At 46.4% G+C, this 27,985-nt stretch overlaps 1 protein-coding gene across 1 annotated transcript in view; it reads left to right on the top strand.

Annotated features, from left to right (window-relative positions):
• Positions 1–27,985, top strand: part of LOC144500108 (microtubule-associated protein 6 homolog) — a 69,140-nt gene that overhangs the window by 19,514 nt on the left and 21,641 nt on the right. The window contains exon 2 of the mRNA XM_078222884.1: positions 7,629–8,035. Within this exon, the coding sequence (XP_078079010.1) occupies positions 7,629–8,035 (407 nt within the window). The remainder of the gene's footprint in view (positions 1–7,628; positions 8,036–27,985) is intronic.

Below are 27,985 nucleotides of genomic sequence, written 5' to 3'. Positions count from 1 at the left end.
GACCCTCTTTGCTAAAGACATTTCATGGCCCCTTTTAGCCCTCCTAATTCCACGTTTAGGTTCCTTCCTACTTTCACTATACTCCTCAAGGGCTTTGTCAGTTTTTAGGTGCCCAGACCTATTGTATCCTTTCTTTTTCCTTTTGACTAACCTTACAATTTCCCTTGTTATCCATGGTTCCCGAATCCTGCCATTTTTATTCTTCATTTTTCTGGGGACATGCCTGTCCCGCACTTCAATCAACTGGCCTTTAAAAACCTCCCACATGACAGGTATGGATTTGCCCTCAAATAACTGCTCCTAATCCACATTCCCCACCCAGTTCCTGTCTACTTTTGATGTAATTGGCCCTCACCCAATTAAGCACCCTCACCCGAGGGCCACTCTTGTCCTTATCCATGACTATCCAAAATCTTATGGAATTATGGTCGCTAAGACCAAAATGTTCCCCCATTGATACATCAATCACTTGGCCTGGCTCATTGCCCAGTACTAAGTCTAGTATGGCCCCCTCCCTGGTTGGATTGTCAACATACTATATCAAAAACCCCTCCTGGACACATCTAACGTTCTTCTCGTCTCCAATGAATATAATCTTAACCAACTCAATCTCTCTTTGAATGTCAGCCCTGTCATCCCAGAAATCAGTCTGGTAAAACTTTGCTGCACTCCCTCCATAGCAAGAACATCCTTCCTCAGATAAGGCAACCAAAACTGCACACAATATTCCAGGTGTTGCTTCATGAAGGCCCTGTACAATTGCAGAAAGACATCTCTGCATCTGTACTCTAATCCTCTCACAATGAAGGCCAATATACCATTTGCCTTTTTTGCTGCCTGCTGCACCTGCATGCTTACCTTCAGTGACTGGTGTACAAGGGCACCCAGTTGCACATTCCCCTATAGCCATTCAGATAATAATCTTCCTTCCTGTTTATGCTACCAAAGTGGATAATGTCACATTCATCCACATTATACTGCATCTGCTATGCATCTGCAGCCTGTCCAAATCACACTGAAGCATCTCTGCATCCTCCTCACAGCTCACGCTCCCACCCAACTTTTTTCTATTTGCATATTTGAAGATTTAGTTCCCTCATCTAAATCATTACTATATATTGTGAATAGCTGGGGTTCCAGCACTGATCCTTGCAGTACTCCATTAGTCACTGCCTGCCACTTGGAAAAAGACCTGTTTATTCCTTTTCTTTATTTCCCATCTGCCAACCAGTTTTCAATCCATCTCAATACACAACCCCCAATCCCATGCGCTTTAGTTTTACATGTTAATCTCTTATGTGGGGCTTTGTCAAAAGCCTTCTGAAAGTCCAAATAAACTACATCCACTGGGTCTCCCTCATCAACTCTATTAGTTACATCCTCGAAGAATTGCAACAGATTTATCAAGCATGATTTCCCATTTATAAATCCATGCTGACTCTTGTCTGATCTTGCCCCTGTTTTCCAAGTGCTCTGCTATCAAATTGTCCATAATGGTCTCTCGCATTTCCCCCACTATCGATGCCAGACTAACTGGTCTATAGTTCCCAGTTTTCTCTCTACCTCCCTTTCTAAATAGTGTAGCTACATTAGCTACCCTCAAATCTGTAGGAACCATTCCAGAGTCGATAAAATCTTGGAAGGTAGCCACCAATGCATTCATTATTTCCAGGGCCTCTTCCTTAAATACACTGGGATGTAGATTATTAGGCCCTGGTGAATTATTGATCAATTTCCCCAACATCATTTCCCTACTAATACTGACTTCCATCAGTTCCTTTGTCTCACTAAGCCCAGTGTTCCCCAACATTTCTGGTATCTTATTTGTGTCCTCCTCTGTGAAGACAGAACCAAAGCAAACAAAAAGGAATCTAGACAGAAAATTTAACAAACAGCCAAGCATTGAAAATGAACAGGGAAAAGCGCAGAATTTTCTTCTAAATTCTTAGAGCTTAGTGGGGAATGGGTGAAAGGACACAGCTCCAGACAGAATAGAAAATGAACTAAAACTTGAAAGGAGAGAGATATGATTAAATCTGGTCTAACAATATTAAAACTAGTCTTAACGGCGGCTATTTGCTGAGACCTACCAATGGAATAAAGAGTGGAAATACCTGCAGGATGTGATTGGAAAGAGCAAGAACGGTCATCCCAACTTCCCAATGTTTTTAGTCCAATTCCATACAATAGAATCATACAGAGAGGCCCTTCAGCCCTATGAGTCTGCACCGACACGTGAGAAACACCTGACCACCCACCTAATCCCATCTGCCAGCACTTGGCCCATCGCCCTGAATGTTATGGAGTACCAAAAGTACATCCAGGTACTTTTTAAAGGATGTGAGGCAACCCGCTTCTACCCTACCTACAGAAGGATATAGATAAGCTGGAAATTTGGGCAAAGAAATGGCAGATGGAGTTCAATCCTGATAAATGCGAAGTGATGCATTTTGGTAGAAATAATGTAGGGAGGAGCTATACGATAAATGGCAGAACCATAAAGGGTGTAGATACGCAGAGGGACCTGGGTGTGCAAGTCAACAGATCATTGAAGGTGACGTCACAGGTGGAGAAGGTGGTGAAGAAGGCATATGGCATGCTTGCCTTTATAGGACGGGGCATAGAGTATAAAAGTTGGGGTCTGATGTTGCAGATGTATAGAACGTTGGTTCGGCCGCATTTGGAATACTGCGTCCAGTTCTGGTCGCCACACTACCAGAAGGACGTGGAGGCTTTGGAGAGAGTACAGAGGAGGTTTACCAGGATGTTGCCTGGTATGGAGGGGCTTAGTTATGAGGAGAGATTGGGTAAACTGGGGTTGTTCTCCCTGGAAAGACGGAGGATGAGGGGAGACTTAATAGAGGTGTATAAAATTATGAAAGGCATAGATAGGGTGAACGGTGGGAAGCTTTTCCCCAGGTCGGTGGTGACGTTCATGAGGGGTCATAGGTTCAAGGTGAAGGGGGGGAGGTTTAACACAGATATCAGAAGGACATATTTTACACAGAGTGTGGTGGGGGCCTGGAATGCGCTGCCAGGCAAGGTCGTGGAGGCGGACACACTGGGAACGTTTAAGACTTGTCTAGATAGCCATATGAACGGAGTGGGAATGGAGGGATACAAAAGAATGGTCTAGTTTGGACCAGGGAGCGGCACGGGCTTGGAGGGCCGAAGGGCCTGTTCCTGTGCTGTATTGTTCTTTGTTCACCCTCCCAGGCAGCGCATTCCAAACCCTCACCACCCTCTCGGTAAAAAGGTTTTTCCTCACACCTCCCCGAAATCCCCTGCCCTTCACCTTGAACCCCTATGTCCTCTCTTGGCTGACCCTTCAACAAAGCTGCTCCCTATCCACTCTGCCCATGTCCCTCAGAATCTTGTACACATATGGCGGGGGAGATGAACCCTTTTGGGGGTTATTGAATCTCCTCACGCATCCCTCTGGCCTATAGAAGATTGGAAATGGAGATAATTGATAAATTTAATCATCAATCTTGATTTGCCGAGCTCTACAATTCTGTTTCATGTATTGCATTTCATCCATAACCTGGTTTCCAGTGAGATGTATCGAATACTCCACCATGCAGACATGAAATAATTAACTTACAGGCTTCTCCGAAACAATTGCCAAGGATTACAGGAAGGATGGCAGTTAATTCTTATCAAATAGTTTATATGTTTTCTCCCTTGCCAGCACTGAACTGTATTAGTACAGTTTACCAAGGACTGGACTTTCGATACCCACCCAGTCCAGAACTCTTTGATCTTTTGGCAGGCTTAAAACAAATACAATTGAAGGTAAATGATGAAGGAAATATATTCTATCCATCTGGATAACCTATTTGTGATGGAGAGGGAGTAATTTGGAGACATGAGTAGAAAACTGCAGAAAAAGTATTTTAGTAAAAAATGGGTGCACGGTGGCACAGTGGTTAGCACTGCTGCCTCACAACTCCAGGGACTTTGGTTCAATTCCCAATTTGGGTCACTGTCTATGTGGAGTTTGCACATTCTCCCCGTGTCTGCCTGGGTTTTCTCCGGGTGCTCCAGTTTCCCCCCATACTCCAAAGATGTGTGGGTTAGGTGCATTGGCCATGCCAAATTGCCCCTTAGTGTCCCGGGATGTGTAGGTTAGAGGAATTAGCGGGTTAATATGTGGGGTTACGAGGATAGGGCCTAAATGGGATTGTTGTTGGTACCAACTCGATGGGCCAAATGGCCTCCTTGCGCACTGTAGGGATTCTATGATTCTATTCTATAATTTCTTGCCTTAACCTCACTTCCAATATTCATTATCTAACATGTAAGTCAGTCAAATCCCTCAATCAGATTCCAGCTTCTAACTCACTCTGCGAATTGATCACTTGCTGAGTAGATTGCCTGAACCCTTAAATTATATTCCAGTCTGGTGTTAGGTTTAATATGGGACTAGTTCAGTTTAGGAAACCTGGTCATCATGGATGAGTAGGCCGAAGGGCCTGTTTGAGTGCTGTATATCTCTTTGACTCTATCTATGTTTCCATAGAATCTTACAGAACTGAACCTCGGAACTATTTGTCATTTGAAAGGACATAGTACAGGGCTAGGCCATTCAGCCCCTTGGATATCAGATGATGATTATCTTAACTCCATTTCTCTGCTTTGATTCTGTGAGCCCAGATCCCTGACCTAAGAAAAGTTTATCAACCTCTGTGTTGACTTGCTTACAGTCTCAGTAGCTTCTAAGGGGACTTAGTTCCAAATTTCTACAACTCTTTATGTGAAAGAGTGCTTCCTAGCATCATCTGGGATCATGGTGTCACTGTAATTATATACCCACTTGATCTCGATTCACCCCCACTAGAGGCAAAGATTTCTCTCTATCTATCCTATCAACTCTTTTAATCATTTTAAACACTACAAATAGTTGTTAGGTAGTGCAGCACTCGAATGTGGCTGAAAAAGAAATTTTGTCAAAGTTTTTGGTCCTGCACTCATCAGCACAGTCGCATGGATACCAATGTCAGGGGAAGCAACAACTTTATACTCTATGAGAAAAGAGTGCTGATTGGCTGGCAAGTGTACTTTGATTGGTAGAGGCATTGCAATGGTGAATGCACCAGTTGGTGGTGACCAACAGTTAACTGCCAAGCATTGTTTGAAAATTTATATCAGGCAGCTTGGCTCTGATTGATTAAGGCATTGTCCTGAGGAATGAACCAGCAAATGGCTGTCACTTATTTTGTTTAGCTGAAATAGGCGCAATATGTTCTTTCTGTCAGTAAAGAACAGGGCCTGTGTCCTAATAGATGTAGCTTCCAGCACACATTCTGCCTATCACACAAATGAGCAATGTGGTGTATGAGTTTCAGTGCCGGCACGATGTTCGGTACGTAGGTCGTATATCCCAAGGACTGACAGATCATATCAAACAGCATGTCCCTGCCACTGTTTGCAAAGTACAGGAAGTACCCAACCAGCCCGTGCTTGCAAAACGCAAAACAATGTCCAACATTAGATGTGATTCTGCAATTGGACATTTGCCAAATAATCCTAAATTATGCTACACTCAATTTAAGATTGTCACTCAGGCTTGCTGTGTAACTCATTTGTGTGTACTGGCAATGCCTACACCAATCAGAGTCCACTTGCCAACCAATCAGCATTTCCTTCTCAAACAGTATAAGGGCACTGTTTCTCCTGACATCGGTACTCGTACCATCGTCCTGATGAGTGCAAGATGACAAACTTTGACAAAATGGCTTTTTTCAACAATAAAGTTTAAATTTTATTTATTAGTGTCACAAGTAGGCTTACATTAACACTGCAATGAAGTTACTGTGAAAATACTTAAACACTTCCATTCAATCATATTTTATAGTTGAGGTAAAGCAATCAGGGCTTTGGTGACTCAACTAATGTCACCGGATTAGCAGCATAGGCCCTGACTAATACCTGGAATATTGTGTGCAGTTTTTGTTGCCTTATCAGCAGTAGGATAGAATCATACAATCCCTACAGTGCAGAAGGAGTCCATTCAGCGCATAATCAGAAGTGACAACAATCACACCCAGGTCCTATCCCTGTAACCCCACATATTTACCCTGTTAACCCTCCTGACACTAAGGGGCAATTTTAGCATGGCCAATCAACCTGACCCGCACATCTTTGGACTGTGAGAGGAAACCGGAGCACCCGGAGGAAACCCACGCAGATGCAGGGAGAACGTGCAAACTCCACACAGTCACCCGAGGCCAGAATTGAATCCAGGTCCCCGGCGCTGTGAGGCAGCAGTGCTAACCACTGTGCCACCATGCTGCCCATGTTCTTGGTAAAGAGGAAGTGCAGAGAAGGTTTACCAGGCTGATTCCTGGGATGGTGGGACTGACATATGAGGAGAGATTGACTCTGTTAGGATTGTATTCTCTGGAGTGCAGAAGTCTGGGGGGGGGTGGTATCGTAAAACCTATAAAATTTTAACAGGATCAGACAGGATAGATGCAGGAAGGATGTTCCTGATGGTGGGGTGTCCAGAACAAGTGGTCATAATCTAAGGATATGGGGTAAACCTTTCAGGACTGAGATGAGTAGAAATCGCTTCACCCAGAGAGTGGTGAACCTGTGGAATTCATTACCACAGAAAGCAGCTGAGGCTAAAATATTGTTTGTGTTCAAGGAGTTAGATATAACTCTTGGGGCTAACAGGATCAAAAGAAATGGGGGGAAGGTGGGATCAGGATATTCATAGAATCCCTACAGTACAGAAAGAGGCCATTCGGCCCATCAAGTCTGCACCAACCACAATCCCACCCAGGCCCTACAAATATCCCTACATATTTTACCCACTAACCCCTCTAACCTACGCATCTCAGGACACTAAGGGGCAATTTTAGCATGGCCAATCAACCTAACCCACACATCTTTGGACTGTGGGAGGAAACCGGAGCACCCGGAGGAAACCCACGCAAACACGAGGAGAATGTGCAAACTCCACACAGACAGCGTCCCAAGCTGGGAATCGAACCCAGGTCCCTGGCACTGTGAAGCAGCAGTGCTAACCACTGTGCTACCGTGCCGCCCATATTGAGTTGGATGATCAGTCATGATCATAATGAATGGCGGCGGATCAGGCTCGAAGGGCCAAATGGCCAAATCCTGCTCCTATTTTCTATGTTTCCATGTCTGGGGACATGGGTTCAAACTCATGCGAACTGGTGAAACTTAAATTTAATTAATAAATCTGGAATTGAAAGCCTGTCTCGGTAGGCGACAACGAAACTATCATCGATTGTTGTAAAAACCCATCTGGTTCACTAATGTCCTTTAGGGAAGGAAATCTGCCATCCTTACCCGGTCTGGCCTACATGTGACTCCATATCCACAGCAATGTGGTTGACTTTTAACTGCCCTTCGAAATGACCCATTCAGTTCAAGGGATGGGCAACTATTGCTGGCCTTGCCAGTGATGTCCATATCGCATGAAAGGATAAAGAATTGTTAAAAATTGCCCATTTAATTTAACCATTCCAGCCTTAATAGCAATGTGGTAAACCAAAAGAACTATAGAAATGCGAGGTTGTTGTTGTATTAATGATGCCTTACACATGAGATCATCCATGTCACGATGTCTTTTTAAATCCTGCGGCACTCAGGCATCTGAAGCAGCGACCGAAGCTGCGTCGGCAGCAGCAAGCACCAAGCCAGGGTCACGGCGGGAGTCGGTCATGAGGCAGGACTATCGCCCGTGGAAGGTGCGTCCGGAGCCCAGCTGTAAACCCAAGCAGGAGTACACGCCGACAGACACACCCTTTGAGAAAGAGACACAGTACAAGAAGGATTTCAAGGCCTGGCCCATCCCCAAGAGGAGCGACCACCATCCCTGGATACCCAAGGGGGACAGGGGGAGCCAGACGCCGGTGCCCAGCAGAGAGGAGCCATCGGGTTCAGCGGCGACGCCGGTGGCACTGCCAGTGGTGGGTCCTGATCTGGCAAAAGGCAAAGTGGCGGATGCTCTGAACAGGCAGATCAAAGAGGAGAGAGGGACCAGCACCTCTTACAGGTAACAGAACAAGCCATGGTGAGATTTCCTTACATTGAGAAACCTTTAATAAATCACTAGCTAGGTCTCAGCTGGAGCACTCTGTCCAGTTCTGTGCCCACAGTAAGAAGTCTAACAACACCAGGTTAAAGTCCAACAGGTTTATTTGGTAGCAAATGCCACGAGCTTTTGGAACAGGCTGTCCCTTCATCAGATGGAGTGGAGGAATGCTCACAAACAGGGCATACAGAGACACAAACTCAATTTACAGAATAATGATTGGAATGCAGTCTTTACAGATAATCAAGTCTTAAAGATACAAACAATGTGAATGGAGGGAGCATTAAGCACAGGTTAAAGAGATGTGTATTGTCTCCAGACAGGACAGCCAGTGAGATTCTGCAAGTCCAGACAAGCTGTTCTGTGACAAGTTCTACAAGTTCTGTGCCACCACACTTTGGGAAGGACATCAAGGCCTTCAGACATAGGGTCATAGCAACAAGAGGAGGCCATTCAGCCCCTTGAGTCTGTTCGCTACTCCGTTAGACAATGGCCGATCCCAACGCCATGCACCTGCCTTCAGTTAAATAATGAGGACACATTTGATAACCTTGATTTCTATTCCTTTGAACAGGTTGTGGGACGATCTAACTGAGGTGTTTATGGCAAAGATATCAGAAGGTTAGATTCGGAGAGGTATTCCTTTGATTGGACAGTTCAGAATAAGGGTAAATAACCTTCACATTAGAGCGAGACCTTTCTCTCCCTCGAGCAGAGAAAGGTTAAAGGGAAATCCAGCAGAGGAGTTCAAAATGATGAAGTGTTTGGTTTTGGACAGGAAGGGGTTAATACATATCGCACTAATTTCTCCTCTGGCCACCCATGTGTAAACAGAAAATTATTTTGATTTGTTCCTTCTTAATAAGCAGTGGAGTATTTTCCAACTCCCCTCGGTTTTTCCTACGATTCAATTCCTACTAATAACCCGTGGCACGGTGATTAGCACTGCTACCTCACAGCACCAGGGACCCGGGATCTGGCCCATCTTCTCAATCCAATGCTTGTGAGTTCAGAGACCGAACCACAATATTCCAGGCTGACTGTAGCACTGGGGGAGTGCTGCATTGTCAGTGGTGTTAGGCGAGATTCTTCAGCCTCCCAGCCACCTCGCGCTGATGGGAAACACGTGGCTGGGAGGCTGAAGAATCTCGCCCAGCACCTCTGACAATGCAGCACTCCCCCAGTGCTACAGTGAGCCTAGAATATTGTGGTCTGTTCTCTGAATTCACAACCATTGGATTGAGAAACGAGGGAGGCATGCAGTCAGCCGCAGCTGATAGTTTTAGCAGCCAGACACATATTTCTTACGCGAGGCCCAGCTAGTTGACACGAGCACACAATCAGTCTCTCTTAAGCCAATACAAGCAGCATAAAATGTCATTTGCAAACGACCATCTGTCACCAAGGCCTCGATTATCCCTTTGTGTTTACCATTCAGACTAATAGCTCAGTAATGAAAGAGGAAATGGGGGCACTTTTCAAACATCCATCAAGCCAACACTGAGAACCACAGAAAGAGGCCATTTGACCCATCACATCCATGCTAGCTCTTTGGAAGAGCAATACAGTTAGCTCCACTCCCCCCCTCTTTCCCCTAACTGCGCAGATGTTTCCCCCTTTTAGCTGAGGATCTGTCCCCTGTAACAGCTGGACCTAATTCTGAAGAACAGCACGCAAGCTCGACCTGGTTTCCTTGGAATCTTAGAATCCCTACAGCACAGAAAGAGGCCATTTGGCCCATCGAGTCTGCACTGACCACAATCCCACCCAGGCCCTACCACCATATCCCGACATATTTACCCACTAATCCCTCTAGCCTACGTATCCCAGGACACTAAGGGCAATTTTAGCTTGGCCAATCAACCTAACCCGCACATCTTTGGACTGTGGGAGGAAACCGGAGCACCTGGAGGAAACCCATGCAGACACGAGGAGAATGTGCAAACTGCACACAGACAGTGACCCAAGCCGGGAATCGAACCCAGGTCCCTGGAGCTGTGAAGCAGCAGTGCTAACCACTGTGCTACCGTGCCGCCCTGATTGATATTTATACCGTAACAAACACCACTAAAACAGATGGGCCAGAATTTCCCGACCATTCACGCTGGCAGGATTCTCCAGTCCCACTGCAGTGGCTGAGCACCAAATTCTCCATCCTCACTTGTAGCGATGGTGGGACGTGAAAGTTCCAGCCAGGATCCAGTATTTCACACATTACTGCCCCTGGGACCTTTCTCTGCACAGACTTGCTTCTTTACACCAGCTGTATATTACTTTGTCATGTCCATTGAGGTTATCCTCCTCCATAACATGGGCAAGATCATTGTAATAGCCTGCCCATCGGTAAACATGTTCTTTGTGACAAGTATATTAAGTGACATTTATTGACATCAATAATAAGATTAAAGTTTATTTATTAGTCACAAGTAAGGCTTACATTAACACTGTAATGAAGTTACTGTGAAATTCCCCTAGTCGTCACACTCCAGCACCTGTTCGGGTCAATGCACCTAACCAGCGCGTCTTTCAGAGTGTGAGTGGAAACTGGGGCACCGATAGGAAACCCTCGCAGACAATGTGCAAACTCCACACAGATAGTGACCCAAGCCAGAAATCGAACCCAGGTCCCTGGTACTGTGAAGCAGCTGTGCTAACCGCTGTGCTACCGTAAGATCCTGCAAAGTCTGGCTGCTTATGTTGACAATGTTTCTAGTTTGATTGGACCATACCACAACATTGTTCAGGCTGCAACGGGTAGCACAGTGGCACAGTGGTTAGCACTGCTGCCTCACAGCGCCAGGGACCCGGGTTCGAGTCCCGAATTGGCTCACTGTCTGTAAAGAGTCTGCACACTCTCCCCGTGTCTGTGTGGATTTCCTCCGGGTGCTCTGGTTTCCTCTCACAGTCCAAAAGACGTGCTGGTTAGGTGCACTGACCGTGCTAAATTCTCCCTCAGTGTACCCGAACAGGCGCCGGAGTGCGGCGACTAGGGGATTCTTACATTAACTTCATTGCAGCATTAATGCAAGCCTGCTTGTGACACCAGTACATTTTTTAAAATGTTGTTTGACAAATCTTACCGATCCATCAGAAAGGGCTATCCTCCTTCCTATCCAAGTAAGGGCCGTGGATGTCGTCTACAAGGATTTTAGTAAAGCGTTTGACAAGGTCCCTCATGGCAGGCTGGTGCAAAAGGTTAAATCTCACAGGATAAAAGGTGAGCTAGCTAGATGGGTGGAGAACTGGCTTAGCCATAGAAGACAGAGGGTAACATTGGAGGGGTCTTTTTCCGGTTGGAGGTCTGTGACTAGAGGTGTTCCGCAGGGCTCTGTACTGGGACCTCTGCTGTTTGTGATATATATAAATGATTTGGTGGAAGATGTAGCTGGTGTGATCAGTAAGTTTGCGGACGACGCGAAGATTGCTGGAGTTGTGGATAGTGATGAACATTGTTAGAGAATACAGCAGGATAGATAGGCTGGAACATTGGGCGGAGAAATGGCAGATGGAATTTAATCCAGATAAATGCGAAGTGATGCATTTCGGTAGATCTAATGTATGGGGGAGCTATACAATAAATGGCAGAACCATCAGGAGTATAGACACACAGAGGGACCTAGGTGTACAAGTCCACAGATTCTTAAAGGTGGCAACACAGGTGGAGAGGGTGGTCAAGAAGGCATATGGCATGCTTGCCTTTATTGGAGGGGGCATAGAATATAAAAGTTGGCATATGATGTTGCAGCTGTATAGAACGTTGGTTAGGCCACATTTGGAATACTGCGTCCAGTTCTGGTCGCCACACTACCAGACGGACGTGGAGGCTTTGGAGAGAGTGCAAAAAAGGTTTACCAGGATGTTGCCTGGTATGGAGGGTCTTAGCTATGAGGAGAGATTGGGTAAACTGGGGTTGTTCTCCCTGGAAAGACGGAGGATCAGGGGCGACCTAATAGAGTTGTATAAAATTATAATGGGCATAGATAGGGTGAACAGTGGGAAGCTTTTTCCCAGGTCGGAGGTGACGAACACAAGGGGTCACGGGTTCAAGGTGAGGGGGGCAAGGTTCAACACAGATGTCAGGGGGACATATTTTACACAGAGGGTGGTGGGGGCCTGGAATGCACTGCCAAGCAAGGTGATTGAGGCGGACACGCTGGGATCGTTTAAGACTTATCTAGATAGCCACATGAACAGACTGGGAATAGAGGGATACAAATGAATGGTCTAGTTGGGCACATGAGCGGCGCAGACTTGGAGGGCTGAAGGGCCTGTTCCTGTGCTGTATTGTTCTTTGTTGTTCATCTCACTCTATTACCACATTCCGTTATTCCTTTCCCCCTCAGGTTCCTATCTAGCTCTCCTTTATGTGTATCTACACTATTCATTTCAACTGTTCCCTATGGTAAATTTCACACTCTCACCACTCTCTGGGTAAAAATATTTACTCTAAATTCCTATTGAATTTATTGGTGACTATCTGGAATTCATGGTCCCTGGTTTTGACCACTACCTAATGAGGCGGCATGGTGGCACAGTTGTTAGCATTGCTGCCTCACAGCATCAGTGCCCAAGTTCAATTTCAGGCTTGGGCCACTGTATCTGTGGAGTCTGCACATTCTCCCCGTGTCTGCGTGGGTTTCCTCCGGGTGCTCCGGTTTCCTCCCACAGTCTGAAAGATGTGCTGGTTAGGTGCATTGGCCATGCTAAATTCTTCCTCAGTGTACCCGAACAGGCGGAGTGTAGTGACTAGGGGGTTTTCACAATAACTTCATTGCACTGTTAATGTAAGCCAATTGTGACACAAACTTAAAACTTTAATTAATAAGATCCCAAACTATCGAATCCAAAGACATTTATTCTTTCCCGTTTTCACGGGATGTGTGTGTTGCTGGCTAGGCCAGTATTTGTTGCCAATTCCCAATTGCCCCTTGAGAAGGTGGTGGTGAGCCGCCTTCTTGAACCGCTGCAGTCCATGTGGGGTAGGTACACCCACAGTGCTGTTGTGGAGCGAGTTCCAGGATTTTGACCCAGCAACAGTGAAAGAACGGTGATATATTTCCAAGTCAGGATGATGAGTGGCTTGGAAGGGAACTTGCAAGTGGTGGTGTTCCCATGTATCTGCTGCCTCTTTTCCTTCAAGGTGGTATTGGTTGCGGACTTGGAAGGTGCTTTCGATGGAGCCTTGGTGAGTTGCTGCAGTGCATCTTGTAGATGGTACACACCGCTGCTACCATGTGTCAGTAGCAGAGGGAGTGAATGTTTAAGTTGGTGGATGGGGTGCCAATCAAACGTGTTGCTTTGTCCTGGATGATATCGAGCTTCTTGAGCTGCACTCATCCAGTGGGGAGCATTCCATCTCACTTCTGACTTGTGCCTTGTAGATGGTGGACAGGCTCTGGGGAGTCAGGATGTGAGTTATTTACCGCAGAATTCCCAGCTACTGATATAGCCACAGTTTTTATATTGCTAGTTCTGTTCAGTTTCTGGTCAATGGTAACATCTAGGATATTGATAATCAGGGAAGTGATGGCCTAGTGGTATTATCGCTAGACTATTAATCCAGAAACTCAGCTGACCTGGGTTCGAATCCCACCATGGCAGATGATAGGATTTGATTTCAACAAAAAATATCTGGAATTAAGAATCTAGTGATGACCATGAAACCATTGTCGATTGTCGGAAAAACCCATCTGGTTCACTAATGTCCTTTAGGGAAGGAAATCTGCCGTCCTTACCTGGTTTGGCCTAGATGTGACTCCAAAGCCGCAGCAATGTGGTTGACTCTCAACTGTCCCCTGAAATGGCAAGCCATTCGGTTCAAGGGCAACAAGGGATGGGCAATAAATGTTGGCCAGCCAGCGACACCCTGTCCCACGAATGAGTAAAAAAAAGGGATTCAGTGATTGTAATGTCATGGGGAGAGGGCTGAGTGTGAAGGGGGCCGAGTGTGAACGAGGTCGAGTGTGAAGGGTTGGGGCATGAAGGGGGCAGTATGAATGGGGAGTGAGGGGGGCTGCTGCGCACTCTGCAAATGTGATTGGATCGGGGGGGGGCACGATCGGTCTGGGGGGCGGTGGGGGATAGATATCCGTGCATTGTGGGGCTCGTGATTGGGCTCAAGCCCCGTGATTGAGTGGGGGGGGGGGGAGTTGGTTCAGGCTGGGTCCAGCAGCAGGGGCCTGACAGTGTTCTCTCTCTCTCTTTCTCTGTCAAACCTCTGCTGCTGAAATTGCACATATGCAGCATCAGAGCTCTGCTCATGCGCAGTAGCTCCCTCTACAGGGTGGCTGGTGAACTAAGCCTCGCCCATTGTCTGCAGCAGCTGGAGACAGTCCACACCATTTTTTCAATGACTAAGTCCGTAAGATTGGGCATGAAAACCCACCCAAAAACCAGATCAGGAAGTTTTCCATTTTAATGACAGCTGGACACTTAGAAACACTCGTAAAATTCCGCCCTTTGCCTCTACATGGCCCCTATCCCTCTATTCCTGATCTTATCATGTATCTGTCAATATACCTCTTAAACGTTGCTCTTGTATCTGCTTCTACCACCTCCTCTGGAGCGCATTCCAGGCACTTACCCCACTCTGTGTAAAAAAACTTGCCTCTCTCATCTCCTTTAAACTTTCCCCCTTTCACCTTTAACCTATCTCCCCTAGTAATTGACATTTCTACCCTGAGATTTTATAAAGTGGTCATGTTTATTTCCCCGAGGGCTGGAACACAAAGAGATTTAAGTTATGCCAGAGTTTTATAAAGCACTGATTAGACCCCATTCTGTGCTGATCACAGTACCTTAAGAAGGATGTATTATTACCCTTCCAGGGTACAGATTCACCAGACTGTTACTGGGACTAAAAGAATTACACTGAGTATAGGTTTCACAGTCTAGGTTTGTATTCAACTAAATCATACAATCCCTACAGTGCCGATGGAGGCCATTTGGCCCATTGAGTCTGCACCAGCCACAATCCCACCCAGGCCCTATTCCTGTAACCCCACATATTTACCCTGCTAATCCTCCTGACACAAGGGTCAATTTAGCATGGCCAATCAACCTAACCTGCACATCTTTAGAGTGTGAGAGGAAACCAGAACACCCGAAGGAAACCCACACAGACAATGGGCAAACTCCACACAGACAGTGACCTGAGGCCAGAATTGAACCCAGGTCTCTGGCGCTGTGAGGCAGCAGTGCTAACCACTGTGCCACCGTGCTGCCCGCTACAGGATATAGAAAGAAGATTGATGTGTGTAAGTGGAGACAGTGACATAATGGCAATGTCATAAGCTGAGAAACCCAGGCTAATGCTTTAGGGACACAAAGAGAAAATGTTGGAAAATCTCAGCAGGTCTGACAGCGTCTGTGGAGAGAGAATAGAACCAATGTTTCAAGTCAGCATGATTGGCTCTATTCTCTCTTCACAGATGCTGACAGACCTGCTGAGATCTTCCAGCATTTTCTGTAATTGTTTCAGATTCCAGCATCTGCAGTATTTTGCTTTTATCTTAAAGCTCTGGGGACTTGAATTCAAATCCCATTAAGCCAGCTGGTGGGATCTTAAAAAAATAAATCTGAAACTGAAAGTTAGTCTCAGTAAGTCATTGTAGAAACCCATCTGGTTCACTAATGCCACTAATGTGAAGGAAATCGAATAAAGAACAGTACAGCACAAGAACAGGCCCTTCGGCCCTCCAAGCCTGCGCTGATCATGATGTCTACCTAAACTAAAACCGTATGCACTTACGGAGTTCATATCCTTCCAGTCCCATCCTATTCATGTATTCGTCTAGATGCCCCTTAAATGCCGCTATCGTACCCGCTCCCACCACCTCCCCGGGCAGTGCGTTCCAGACATTCACCACCCTCTGTGTAAAAAATTTGCCTTGCACATCTCCTCTAAACTTTTCCCCACGCACCTTAAACCTATGCCCCCCCATGCTTGACTTTTCGACCCCAGGAAAGAGTATAGAGTCATAGAGGTTTACAGCATGGAAACAGGCCCTTCGGCTCAACTTGTCCATGCTGCCCTTTTTTTTTAAAACCCCTAAACTAATCCCAATTGCCCGCATTTGGTCCATATCCCTCTAAACCCATCTTACCCATGTAATTATCTAAATGCTTTTTAAAAGACAAAATTGTACCCGCCTCTACTACTACCTCTGGCAGTTTGTTCCAGACACTCACCACCCTCTGTGTGAAAAAAATTGCCCCTCTGGACACTTTTGTATCTCTCCCCGCTCTCCTTAAACCTATGCCCTCTGGGTTTAGACTCCCTTACCTTTGGGAAAAGATATTGACTATTTAGCTGATCTGTGCCCCTCATTATTTTATAGACTTCTATAAGATCACCCCTCAGCCTCCTACGCTCCAGAGAAAAAAGTCCCAGTCTATCCAGCCTCTCCTTATAACTCAATCCATCAAGTCCCGTTAGCATCCTAGTAAATCTTTTCTGCAATCTTTCTAGTTTAATAATATCCTTTCTATAATAGGGTGACCACAACTACACACAGTATTCCAAGTGTGGCCTTACCAATGTCTTGTACAACTTCAACAAAACATTCCAACTCCTGTATTTAATGTTCTGACCGATGAAACCAAGCATGCCGAATGCCTTCTTCACCACTCTGTCCACCTGTGACTCCACTTTCAAGGAACTATGAACATGTACCCCTAGATCTCTTTGTTCTGTAACTCTCCCCAACGCCCTACCATTGACTGAGTAAGTCCTGCCTTGGTTCAATCAACCAAAATGCATCACCTCGCATTTGTCTAAATTAAACTCCATCTGCCATTCGTCAGCCCACTGGCCCAATTGATCAAGATCCCATTGCAATTGGAGATAACTTTCTTTACTGTCCACTATGCCACCAATCTTTAGCGTCATCTGCAAACTTATTAACCATGCCTCCTATATTCTCATCCAAATCATTAATATAAATGACAAATAACAGTGGACCCAGCACTGATCCCTGAGGCACACTGCTGGTCACAGGCCTCCAGTTTGAAAAACAATTCCCTACAACCACCCACAACCACCAGCGATGAAATCGTTGGGCCTCTGACGCAAATCTTTGTCTCGTCACTGGACGCAGGTGAGGTCCCAGAGGATTGGAGGATAGCTAATGTGGTCCCGTTATTTAAGAAGGGTAGGAAGGATAACTCAGGTAATTATAGGTTGGTGAGCTTGACGTCTGTGGTGGGGAAGTTGTTGGAGAAGATTCTTAGAAATAGGGCGTATGCGCATTTAGAAAGGAATAAACTCATTAACGATAGTCAGCATGGTTTTGTGAGAGGGAGGTCATGCCTCACTAACCTGGTGGAGTTTTTTGAAGAAGTGACCAGAATGGTTGACGAGGGAAGGGCCGTAGATGTCGTCTATATGGACTTTAGTAAAGCGTTTGACAAAGTCCCTCATGGTAGGCTGGTGAAAAAGTTTGGATCTCATGGGATAAAGGGGGAGGTGACTAGATGGGTGGAGAACTGGCTTGGTCACAGAAGACAGAGGGTGGTAGTGGAAGGGTCTTTTTCTGGCTGGAGGCCTGTGACTAGTGGTGTTCCGCAGGGCTCTGTATTGGGACCTCTGCTGTTTGTGATTTATATAAATGATCTGGAAGAAGGTGTAACTGGGGTGATCAGTAAGTTTGCGGACGACACAAAATTGGCAGGACTTGCAGATAGTGAGGAGCATTGTCAGAAGCTGCAGAAGGATATAGATAGGCTGGAAATTTGGGCAAAGAAATGGCAGATGGACTTCAATCCTGATAAATGCGAAGTGATGCATTTTGGTAGAAATAATGTAGGGAGGAGCTATACGATAAATGGCAGAACCATAAAGGGTGTAGATACGCAGAGGGACCTGGGTGTGCAAGTCAACAGATCCTTGAAGGTGATGTCACAGGTGGAGAAGGTGGTGAAGAAGGCATATGGCATGCTTGCCTTTATAGGATGGGGCATAGAGTATAAAAGTTGGGGTCTCATGTTGCAGATGTATAGAACGTTGGTTCGGCCGCATTTGGAATACTGCGTCCAGTTCTGGTCGCCACACTACCAGAAGGACGTGGAGGCTTTGGAGAGAGTACAGAGGAGGTTTACCAAGATGTTGCCTGGTATGGAGGGGCTTAGTTATGAGGAGAGATTGGGTAAACTGGGGTTGTTCTCCCTGGAAAGACGGAGGATGAGGGGAGACTTAATAGAGGTGTATAAAATTATGGAAGGCATAGATAGGGTGAACGGTGGGAAGCTTTTCCCCAGGTCAGTGGTGACGTTCACGAGGGGTCATAGGTTCAAGGTGAAGGGGGGGAGGTTTAACACAGGTATCAGAAGGACATATTTTACACAGAGTGTGGTGGGGGCCTGGAATGCGCTGCCAGGCAAGGTGGTGGAGGCGGACACACTGGGAACATTTAAGACTTATCTAGACAGCCATATGAACGGAGTGGGAATGGAGGGATACAAAAGAATGGTCTAGTTTGGACCAGGGAGCAGCACGGGCTTGGAGGGCCGAAGGGCCTGTTCCTGTGCTGTATTGTTCTTTGTTCTTTGTTCTCTGGCTTCTGTCAAGAAGCCAATTTTGTATCCATTTATAAACCTCACTCTGGATCCCGTGAGATTTAACTTCATGCAACAACCTACCATGCGGTACCTTGTCAAAGGCCTTGCTAAAGTCCATGTAGACAACATCAACTGCACTGCCCTCATCTACCTTCTTGGTTACCCCTTCAAAAAACTCAATCAAATTTGTGAGACATGATTTTCCACTCACAAAGCCATGCTGACTGTCCCTAATCAGTCCTTTCATCTCTAAATAAGAACATAAGAACATAAGAAATAGGAGCAGGAGTAGGCCATCTAGCCCCTCGAGCCTGCCCCGCCATTCAATAAGATCATGGCTGATCTGACGTGGATCAGTACCACTTACCCGCCTGATCCCCATAACCCTTAATTCCCTTACCAATCAGGAATCCATCTATCCGTGATTTAAACATATTCAACGAGGTAGCCTCCACCACTTCAGTGGGCAGAGAATTCCAGAGATTCACCACCCTCTGAGAGAAGAAGTTCCTCCTCAACTCTGTCCTAAACTGACCCCCCTTTATTTTGAGGCTGTGCCCTCCAGTTCTAGTTTCCTTTCTAAGTGGAAAGAATCTCTCCATCTCTACCCTATCCAGCCCCTTCATTATCTTATAGGTCTCTATAAGATCCCCCCTCAGCCTTCTAAATTCCAACGAATACAAACCCAATCTGCTCAGTCTCTCCTCATAATCAACACCCCTCATCTCTGGTATCAACCTGGTGAACCTTCTCTGCACTCCCTCCAAGGCCAATACATCCTTCCGCAAATTAGGGGACCAGTACTGCACACAGTATTCCAGCTGCGGCCTCACCAATGCCCTGTACAGATGCAGCAAGACATCTCTGCTTTTATATTCTATCCGCCTTGCGATATAGGCCAACATCCCATTTGCCTTCTTGATCACCTGTTGCACCTGCAGACTGGGTTTTTGCGTCTCATGCACAAGGACCCCCAGGTCCCTCTGCACAGCAGCATGTTGTAATTTCTTTCCATTTAGAAAGCAATCCAATTTGCTATTATTTCTTCCAAAGTGAATAACCTCGCATTTGTTAACGTAATACTCCATCTGCCAGATCCTCGCCCACTCACTCAGCCTGTCCTGTATGGCAGGATTACAATGCCTGTAGATCCTGTCTCTCAAAATACCTTCCAACAATTTGCTCACCAAAGATGTGAGGCTCACTGGCCTGTAGTTCCCAGGCTTTTCCCTGCAGCCCTTTTTAAACAAAGGCACAACATTTGCCACTCTCCAATCTTCAGGCACCTCACCGGTGACTAAAGATGATTCAAATATCTTGGCGAGGGGACCCGCAATTTCCTCCCTAGCCTCCCACAACGTCCTGGGATACACTTCATCAGGTCCCGGGGATTTATCTACCTTGATGCGCTTTAAGACTTCCAGCACCTCCTTCTCTGTAATATGTACACTCCTCAAGACATCACTGTTTATTTCCCCAAGTTCCCTAACATCCATGCTTTTCTCAGCAGTAAATACTGATGAGAAATATTCATTTAGGATCTCACCCATCTCTTGTGGATCCGCACATAGATTACCTTGTTGATCCTTAAGAGGCCCTACTCTCTCCCTTGTTACTCTTTTGCCCTTTATGTATTTGTCGAAGCTCTTTGGATTCCCCTTTGCCTTATCTGCCAAAACAATCTCGTGTCCCCTTTTTGCCCTCTTGATTTCTCTCAACTCTATTCCTACGCTCCCTATACTCTTCAAGGGACTCACTTGATCCCAGCTGCCTATGCACGTCATGTGCCTCCTTCTTTTTCTTGACCAGGGCCAGTCTTGACCAAGACCAGTATCTGACTATTCAACCTGCTGTCTTTACCCAGTCTGGTCTACATGTGACTCCAGACCCATAGCAATGTGGTTGACTTGTAACTGCCCTCTGAAATGGCCTAACAAGACACTCAGTTCATGGGAAATTAGGGATGGGCAACAAATGCTGGCCCAGCCAGTGACACCCACATCCCATGAAAGAATAAATGAAAAAAAAGATGACTAAAGTATTTGATGGGAAGAGTTCAGATCACTTTAAAATAGTTCCAAAGATGTGCGGGTTAGGTTGATTGGCCAGGTTAAAAATTGCCCCTTAGAGTCCTGGGATGCGTAGGTTAGAGGGATTAGTGGGTAAATATGTGGGGATAGGGCCTGGGTGGGATTGTGGTCGGTGCAGACTCGATGGGCCGAATGGCCTCCTTCTGCACTGTAGGGTTTCTATGATTTCTATGATTTCTATGAGGAATCCGGTAAGTCAGGGAGCATTATTGGTTGACACAAAGGGTAGTGAAGATCCAGAAATCTCTCCCTCAAAAATCTACTAAGGTTTAAAAAGTTTATTTATTAGTGTCACAAGTCAGCTTACATTAACACTGCAATGAAGTTACTGTGAAAATCCCCTAGTCGCCACACTCCGCGCCTGTTTGGGTACACTGAGAGAGAATTTAGCATGGCCAATGCACCCTAACCAGCACGTCTTTCAGACTGTGGGAGGAAACCGGAGACCCAGAGGAAACCCACGCAGACACGGGGAGAACATGCAGACTCTGCACAGACAGTAACCCAAGCCGGGAATCAAACCCAGGTCCCTTGCGCTGTGAGGCAGCAATGCTAACCACTGTGGGTGGGGGTTTGGTCAAGTGGAAATGACTAGCTGAACTGGCTGAAGGGCTGAATGGCCTAGGCCCGCTCTTCTCACTGAGACTAGAGGACAGATTTAATTCCAAAAAAAATTCACACTACTAACAGTTCCGAGCGGGGAAATGTTGCAACGTAACAGATGCTTGTTGCAGCTCTGTGCCTGAATCCAATCAGGGATTTGGTGAAAGAGATGCAGCTGTGAAATAGGCGGTTCATACAACCTGCTCATTATCCAATCAGACCCCATGGGTTTAATTAGTGGTCTTGTTCAGTCAGCCCAGCAACTTGTTGTTATTTTGCCTTCTGTGAATAATTAGAAAGTCCTTGATTCTCCAATCAGATGTCTGGGTGGACATACAGGGGAGGGGATGTATGTCTCCCAAATCTTACGTCAAAGGTCAACTAGCACTGGGTACTGGTGCCAACGTGCACAAGACAAGCATTTAGAGAGAAAGAAAAGAGCTGCAAATGGTAGTCTGTCAGCACCTCCCAACTAACTATGGGCAGCAGTGGCACAGTGGTTAGCACTGCTGCCTTACAGCGCCAGGGACTGGGGTTCGATTCCTGGCTCGGGTCACTGTCTGTGCAGAGTCTGCACGTTCTCCCTGTGTCTGCGTTGGTTTCCTCTGGGTGCTCCGGTTTCCTCCCACAGTCCAAAAGACAAATTTTCATTTATTTATTAGTCACAAGTAGGCTTACATTAACACTGCAATGAAGTTACTGTGAAAATCCCTGAGTCGCCACACTCCGGCGCCTGTTCGGGTACATTGAGGCAGAATTTAGCATGGCCAATGCATCTAACCAGTACATCTTTCAGATTGTGAGAGGAAACCAAAGGAAACCCACGCAGACACAGGGAGAACGTGCAAACTCCACACAGACAGTGACCCAAGCCACGAATCAAACCTGGGCCCCTGGGGCTGTGGGGCAGCAGTGCCAACCACTGTGCCACCAACCCGTGCTTGTGCTGCTTAGGTACATTGGCCATGCTAAATTCTCCCTCAGTGTACCCGAACAGGTGCCAGAGTGTGGCGACTGGGGGATTTTCACAGCAACTTCGTTGCAGTGTTAATGTAAGCCTACTTGTGACAACAATAAATAAACTTTAAAACTTTAACTCAGCCGGGGTTGGAGTGTATCCTACTGGAGGTTCTCTCTTTGTATTCATTCTGGGGATGAGGGCGTCATTGGCAATGGGCAGCAGTCATTGCCGGTCTCCCACTATCGGAGCTGAGGGAACAGCAAGGCACATATCAGAGCGGAGTGTCGAGACAATTATCCTGATGCATCAGGGGCTTGCTCAGTCAGTAACATTGGAGCCAGTAGGTTGTAACTTCACTGGAGCTTTGAGCGCCAGTGCTGCGGGAGTGTTGCAATGCAGGATTTGCCTCCTTTCAAATGAGATGTTAAACTGAGGGCCTGGCTGCCCTCACAGGTGGATGTCAAAGATTCCCCCAGCCACTAGTTTGTAAAAGAGCAGGAGATATTTACCCTGATATCCTGGTAAATATTTGTCCTTGAAACAACATAGCTAAAGCAAAATAGAAAAAAAAAGTTTATTTATCAGTCACAAGTTGGCTTACATTAACACTGCAATGAAGTTACTGTGAAAATCCCCTAGTCGCCACACTCTGATGTTTGTTTGGGTACACTGAGGGAGAGTTTAGCATGGCCAATGTACCTAACCAGCACGTCTTTCGGACTGTGGGAGGAAACCGGAGCACTCAGAGGAAACCCAAGCAGACACGGGGAGAATGTGCAGCCGCCACACAGACAGTGACCCAAGCCGGGAATTGAACCTGGGCCCCTGGTGGTGTGAGGCAGCAGTGCTAACCACAGTGCCACCGTGTTGCCCCCCCCACCCCGCTGATCATTATCATCATGCTGTTTGTGGGATCTTTTATGTGTACAAATTGGCCGCTGCACTTCCTACATTAAAGCAATGACCACACTTCAGAATGTACCTGATCTGCTGAAGAAAGCTCTGGTTCTCTCCGTGGCACTATATAAATGCAGGTTTTACTTTGGGTGTGGGGCTGGGTCTCTTGCCCCTTTCACAGGATGTAGGCCTTGCTGGCGAGGCCAGCATTTGTTGTCCGTCCTTAGTTGACCCTAGTGGCGAACCGGCTTTTTGAATTGCGCCTGTCCCTGTGGAAGTAGGTGCGCCCACCATGCAGTTAGGGAGAGACTTGTAGAACTTTGACCCAGCGGCATGGCTGATCCATCTAACCTTTTTGATTTGATTTGATTTATTGTCGTCACATGTATTGGGATACAGTGAAAAGTATCGTTTCATGTCTGATATACAGACAAAGCATACCGTTCATAGAGAAGGAAAAGAGCGAGTGTAAAATGTAACAGTCGTAGCTAGGGTTTCTTTCTTTTTTTTATTCATTCATGGGACATGGGCGTCGCTGGCTGGCCAGCATTTATTGCCCATCCCTAATTGCCCTGGAGGGTATTTGAGAGTCAACCACATTGCTGTGGCTCTGGAGTCACATGTAGGCCAGACCGGATAAGGATGCCTGATTTCCTTCCCTAAAGGACATGAGTGAACCAGATAGGTTTTTCCGACAATCAGCAATGGTTTCATGGTCATCAGTCGATTCTTAATTCCAGATATCTATTTTATTGAATTCAAATTCCACCACCTGCGGTGATGGGATTCGAACCCGGGTCCCCAGAACATTAGCTGAGCTTCTGGCTTAATGTTCCAGCAATTCTAGCAAGTTGGTCTTTCCCTATACCACTAGTGATAATACCACTTGGAGTGGTATTATTGCTAGTGGTGTAGGGAAGACCTACTTAATGCGAGGTCGGTCCATTCAAAAGTCTGATGGCAGCAGGGAAGAAGCTATTCTTGAATCGGTTGGTACATGACCTCAGACTTTTGTATCTTTTTCCTAACGGAAGAAGGTGGAAGAGAGAATGTCTGGGGTGCGTGGGGTCCTTAATTATGCTGGCTGCTTTTCCGAGGCAGCAAGGAGTATAGACAGAGTCGATGGATGAGAGGCTGGTTTGCGTGATGGATTGGGCTTCATTCACGACCCTTTGTAATTTCTTGTGGCCTTGGGCAGATCAGCAGTCATACCAAGCTGTGATACAACCAGAAAGAATGCTTTCTATGGTGCATCTGTTTCAATCAAGTCGCCTCTTACTCTTCTAAACTCCAGAGGTTAGAAGCCTAGCCTATCAAAACTTTTCTCATAAGACAACCCACCCAATCCGTGTATTAGTCTGGTTAACCTTCTCTGAACTGCTTTGAATGCATTTACATTTTTTCTTAAATAAGATGACCCAAAGTGACTTCTGATGTGGTCTCACTTGTGCCACCGTGCTGCCCTGTGCCGTCATGCCGCCCATGTGGTATAGGTAAACCTACAGTGCTGTGAAGGAGGGAGTTCCAGGACTTTGACCCAGTCTTAGTGAAGGAATGGTGATATATTTCCAAGTCAGAATGGTGTGTGGTTTGAGTGGACCCTGCAAGTGACGTTTTTCGCATGCATCTGCTGCCCTTATCCTTCTAGATAGTAGTGGCTTTGGGTTTGGAAGGTGCTGTTAAAGAGCCTTGGTGAGTTGCTGTTTCTTTAGATGGTACACACTGCTGTGTGTCAGTGGTAGAGAAGGGAGTGAATGTTTACGGTGGTGCTTGGTGAACCAATCAATCGGGCTGCTTTGTCCTGGATGGTGTTGAGCTTCTTGAGTGTTGTTGGAGCTGCACCATCCAGGCAAGTGGAGAATATTCCATCATAGCTCAGACGAAGGGTCATTCAGACTCGCAACGTTGGCTCTATTCTCTCCCCACAGATGCTGTCAGACTGGCTGAGACTTTCCAGCATTTTCTGTTTTTGCTTCAGATTCCAGCATCTGCAGTATTTTGCTTTTATCTCAGTTTCTAGTCAATGGTAGCCACCCAGAATGTTGATAGTGGGGGATTCAGTCATGGTAATGCCATTGACTGTCAAGGGGCAATGGTTAGATTCTCTCTTGTTGGAGATGGTCTTGCCTGGTACTTGTGTTAATTGCCACATGCCATATTGTCTGAGTCTTGCTGTATTTGAATATGAACTGCTTCAGTATCTGAGGAGTGGTGAATTTGCTGAACATTATGTGATCATTAATGATCCCCACTTCTGATGGTGGGATGTCATTGATGAAGCAATTGAAGGTAGTTGAGGTTGGACAACCTTGTGGAGCTCCTACAGTGATCTCTGTCTATGATGGGCTTGATACACAGCAATATGCGAACTGTGTAACCACGTAGAATATTTGAGTGAGACATTGAGTGGGGAAGGCTGACTATAGCCGGATTAGGCAGGAATTGGTGGATGTTGATTGGGAGAGGATGTTCGAGGGTAAGTCCGCGTCTGGCATGTGGGAGTCTTTTAAGGAACTATTGATAAGGCTGCAGGATAGGCATGTGCCTGTAAAAAGGAAAGATAGGAAAGGTAGGATTCGAGAGCCGTGGATAACCAGTGAAGTTGAGGATCTGATTAAAATGAAAAGGGAGGCGTACGTGAAGTCCAGGCAACTGAAAACAGATGGCGCTCTGGAGGAATACAGAGAGAGTAGGAAAGAACTCAAACGGGGAGTTAGAAGGGCAAAAAGAGGTCACGAGATGTTCTTGGCAGGCAGGATTAAGGAGAATCCTAAGGCATTCTATTCATACGTTAGGAACAAAAGAGTTGTCAGGGAGAAAATCGGTCCCGTTGTTTAAGAAGGGTAGCAGGGATAACCCAGGAAATTATAGGCCGGTGAGCTTGACGTCCGTGGTAGGGAAGTTGTTGGAGAGGATTCTTAGAGACAGGATGTATGTGCATTTAGAACGAAACAATCTCATTAGTGACAGACAGCATGGTTTTGTAAGAGGGAGGTCATGCCTTACAAATTTGGTGGAGTTTTTCGAGGAAGTGACAAAAACGGTTGATGAAGGAAGGGCCGTGGATGTCGTCTATATGGATTTCAGTAAGGCATTTGACAAAGTCCCACATGGCAGGTTGGTTAAGAAGGTCAAGGCTCATGGGATACAAGGAGAAGTGGCTAGATGGGTGGAGAACTGGCTTGGCCATAGGAGACAGAGGGTAGTGGTCGAAGGGTCTTTTTCCAGCTGGAGGTCTGTGACCAGTGGTGTTCCGCAGGGCTCTGTACTGGGGCCTCTGGTATTTGTGATATATATAAATGATTTGGAAGAAGATGTAACTGGTGTAATCAGCAAGTTTGCGGATGACACGAAGATGGCTGGACTTGCGGATAGCGAAGAGCATTGTCGGGCAATACAGCAGGATGTAGATAGGCTGGAAAATTGGGCGGAGAGGTGGCAGATGGAGTTTAATCCGGATAAATGCGAAGTGATGCATTTTGGAAGAAATAATGTAGGGAGGAGTTATACAATAAATGGCAGAGTCATCAGGAGTATAGAAACACAGAGGGACCTAGGTGTGCAAGTCCACAAATCCTTGAAGGTGGCAACACAGGTGGAGAAGGTGGTGAAGAAGGCATATGGTATGCTTGCCTTTATAGGACGGGGTATAGAGTATAAAAGCTGGAGTCTGATGATGCAGCTGTATAGAACGCTGGTTCGGCCACATTTGGAGTACTGCGTCCAGTTCTGGTCGCCGCACTACCAGAAGGACGTGGAGGCGTTAGAGAGAGTGCAGAGAAGGTTTACCAGGATGTTGCCTGGTATGGAGGGTCTTAGCTATGAGGAGAGATTGGGTAGACTGGGGTTGTTCTCCTTGGAAAGACGGAGAATGAGGGGAGATCTAAAGAGGTGTATAAGATTATGAAGGGTATAGATAGGGTGAACAATGGGAAGCTTTTTCCCAGGTCGGAGGTGACGATCACGAGGGGTCACGGGCTCAAGGTGAGAGGGGCGAAGTATAACTCAGATATCAGAGGGACGTTTTTTACACAGAGGGTGGTGGGGGCCTGGAATGTGCTGCCAAGTAGGGTGGTGGAGGCAGGCACGCTGACATCGTTTAAGACTTACCTGGATAGTCACATGAGCAGCCTGGGAATGGAGGGATACAAACGATTGGTCTAGTTGGACCAAGGAACGGCACAGGCCTGGAGGGCCGAAGGGCCTGTTTCTTGTGCTGTACTGTTCTTTGTTCTTTGTTCTTATTACAGAAGGAGGCCATTAGACTAGTGCCAATCTTTGGCAAAGCTATCCAATTAATCCCATACCACATTCTTTCCTCCTGGTTCTTTAAATAACAGCCCTTCAAATATTCTGGTTAAAATTACTTGACTACACAGCTCTGCAACAAATGGATTGATGTAGCAGTAGGTCAGAACTGCACAAAGAAATCAAATTCTGATGGCTGCATCTGGTCCCAATCACAAAATGACCTTCAGGATCTGGCCTGGTTGAGCAGATTCGACTGACCCTCTGGTTTATTCACAAGCAAGGAGTCACTAATGCAAGTTGGTGACTCAAACGCGGCAGCAGAGTGGCACAGTGGTCAGCACTGCTGCCTCACAGTGCCAAGAATTTGGGTTCAGTTCCGGCCTTGGGTGACTGTCTGTGTGGAGTCTGCATGTTCTCCCCGTGTCTGCGTGGGTTTCCTCCAGTTTCCTCCCACACTGCAAAGGTGTGCAGGTTAGGTGGACTGGCCATGGTGAATGAGTGGAGGTACGGGGAAAGGCTGGAGGAGATGGCCTGGTTACGATGCACTTCGGA

This window comes from Mustelus asterias, chromosome 10, assembly GCF_964213995.1.
Source record: "Mustelus asterias chromosome 10, sMusAst1.hap1.1, whole genome shotgun sequence".
Taxonomy (NCBI): domain Eukaryota; kingdom Metazoa; phylum Chordata; class Chondrichthyes; order Carcharhiniformes; family Triakidae; genus Mustelus; species Mustelus asterias.
This window is presented reverse-complemented; position numbering and strand designations above follow the sequence as displayed.